The sequence below is a fragment of the Eimeria tenella genome, genomic scaffold (genome assembly GCF_000499545.2).
Source record: "Eimeria tenella Houghton genomic scaffold, Eth_scaff3913, whole genome shotgun sequence".
In the NCBI taxonomy this organism is placed as follows: Eukaryota; Apicomplexa; class Conoidasida; order Eucoccidiorida; family Eimeriidae; genus Eimeria; species Eimeria tenella.
In genome coordinates, this window is record NW_013544830.1 from 1 (window position 1) to 1,889 (window position 1,889).

The 1,889-nt window shown below is 61.6% G+C and overlaps 1 protein-coding gene across 1 annotated transcript; it reads right to left on the bottom strand.

Annotated features, from left to right (window-relative positions):
• Positions 1–41: 41 nt before the first annotated feature.
• Positions 42–1,471, bottom strand: ETH_00042365 (uncharacterized protein; the record flags this gene model as incomplete). Its single annotated transcript, XM_013379759.1, has 3 exons — positions 42–308; positions 546–911; positions 1,025–1,471. Coding segments are annotated over 3 exons (1,080 nt in total), but the record flags the coding sequence as incomplete, so codon positions are not given.
• Between the last annotated feature and the right edge of the window lie 418 nt (positions 1,472–1,889).

The window sequence follows — 1,889 nt, forward strand, 5'->3', positions numbered from 1 at the left end:
GCCTCGGCAGCAGCAGCAGCAGCTGTTGCTGCTGCTGCTGCTGTTGCGGGTGCTTCTGCTGCTGCTGCTGCTGCTGCTGCTTCCGCAGGCTGGCTGGAGCCCTCGAGGGCCCGCAGCGCAGCAGCAAGCAGGTAATCAAGACACTCGAAAATGAGGGAATAGACGGGAAGGCCCATGAGGGAAAGAGCAGCAGCAGCTTCTGCTGCTGCTCCCCGCAGCTGTGCTGCTGTTGAAAGAGAAGCTCTTGCAATTAAAGACAGCAGTTCCGCTATTTCCTCCATGCGCACAACCTCGGCAGACAGCTGGTGCTGCAGCAGACACACACACCAGCAGCAGCACACCCTCTGCTGCTGCTGCTGCTGCTGTTGCTGCTGCTGTTGCTGCGTGCGCCAAGGCCTCCACGAAACGCTAGGCTCTTCTCCATGAAGTCATGCACTGCATACTGCTGCTGCTGCTACTGCTTCTGCTACGCTGCCGCAACGAGGGCGCTGAGAGGGGAGGACGCCTCGTGCTGCAGCTGCTGCAGCAGCAGCTGCGCGACTCACCATTCGCAAGGCCAGAAGGGGCGCTAGTGTGTCCCCACTGCTGCTTCCTGCTGCTGACTGTTTTTCCCCTGCTGCTGCTGCTTCTGCTGCAGCGAGCTGCTGCAGCAGCTGAGCTGCCAAGGCACTCTGCACCTGCCGCCAAACCCGCAGCACATCTCCTGCTGCTTCATCTCCTCCCTCTTCTGCTGCTGCATCTGCAACAACAGTTTCTGAAGGGCCCATGGAGAGGTGGCCTGTGGCCAGCCCCAGGAAACTGTTCTCTGCTGCTGCTGCTCCTGCTGCTCCTGCTGCTGCTGCTGCTGATATCCTCAGCCGGCACAGCAGAAACAGAGGCATCGGCTCTTCAGGCAACGAGTCCTCGTCTTCCTGAGGCGCCGTCCGCAGGACAGCAGCAACCACAATTGCAGCAGCGGCAGCAGGTAGCAGCAGCAGCAACAGCAGCAACAGCAACAACTGCAGCAACACCTGCTGCTGCTCACCAGTGCCGGGTGCTGAGGCGTGTAGGGAGCCCGAAGCGTCTCCATAAGGGACGGCAGTTTGGTGGAGAGTGTAACAACGTGCGTCTCTGCAGCAGCGGAGGAGCTGCCGCTGCTGCTGCTGCTGCTGCTGCCGGGCGCAGCAGCAGCAGCAGGGTCCGCACCAAGTGCTGCCAGCAACGAAGACACTGCCCGCGGGGGACACACTGAAGGCCTCGTGACAGAAGGGACAATGTGGAAAGAAAATGGTACAGTTGGCAGCACAGCTCCGGGGGCCCAGGGGCCCATTGCCTGCAGCAGCAGCAGCCCCGCCTGCTGCAGCTGCGGCAGCAGCACGCTGCACTGCAGCAGCTGACGCAGCACATACGCCTGAGAGTCTTTCAGCTGTACGAACACCTGCCGCTGCACCCGGCAAACCCACGACAAGCAGCTCCGCAGCTGCAGCACGGCCTGAGCAGCAACAGCAGCAGCAGCAGCAACAGCAGCAGCAGGTCGTCTAAGCTCACGGTTCGGCCAGCACAGATTCACTGCGGCCCGGAGATCTTCTTCAGCTGCTGCTGCTGCTTCGCCATAATGTCAGCAAAATGCGCTTGCGCTGACACAGCAGCAGCACGTGCAGCAGCGACAAGCACGAACAATAGCAGCAGCAGCAGCCCAAGCAGCAGCAGCAGCGCAAAAGAAACGGGTGCTGCAGGAGCGATGAGAGCAGCAGCAGCAGCAGCGGCAAACCGCCCACCTCCTGCCTGAATCCCTCGAGGGTTTTAAGCCACTGCACAGCTTCTTCGCGTTGCTGTGCGTGTTGCAGCTGCTGCTTCAGCTTGCCGTTGCTGCTGCTGCTGCTGCTGCCGATCCACTGGCCCGCGGCGAG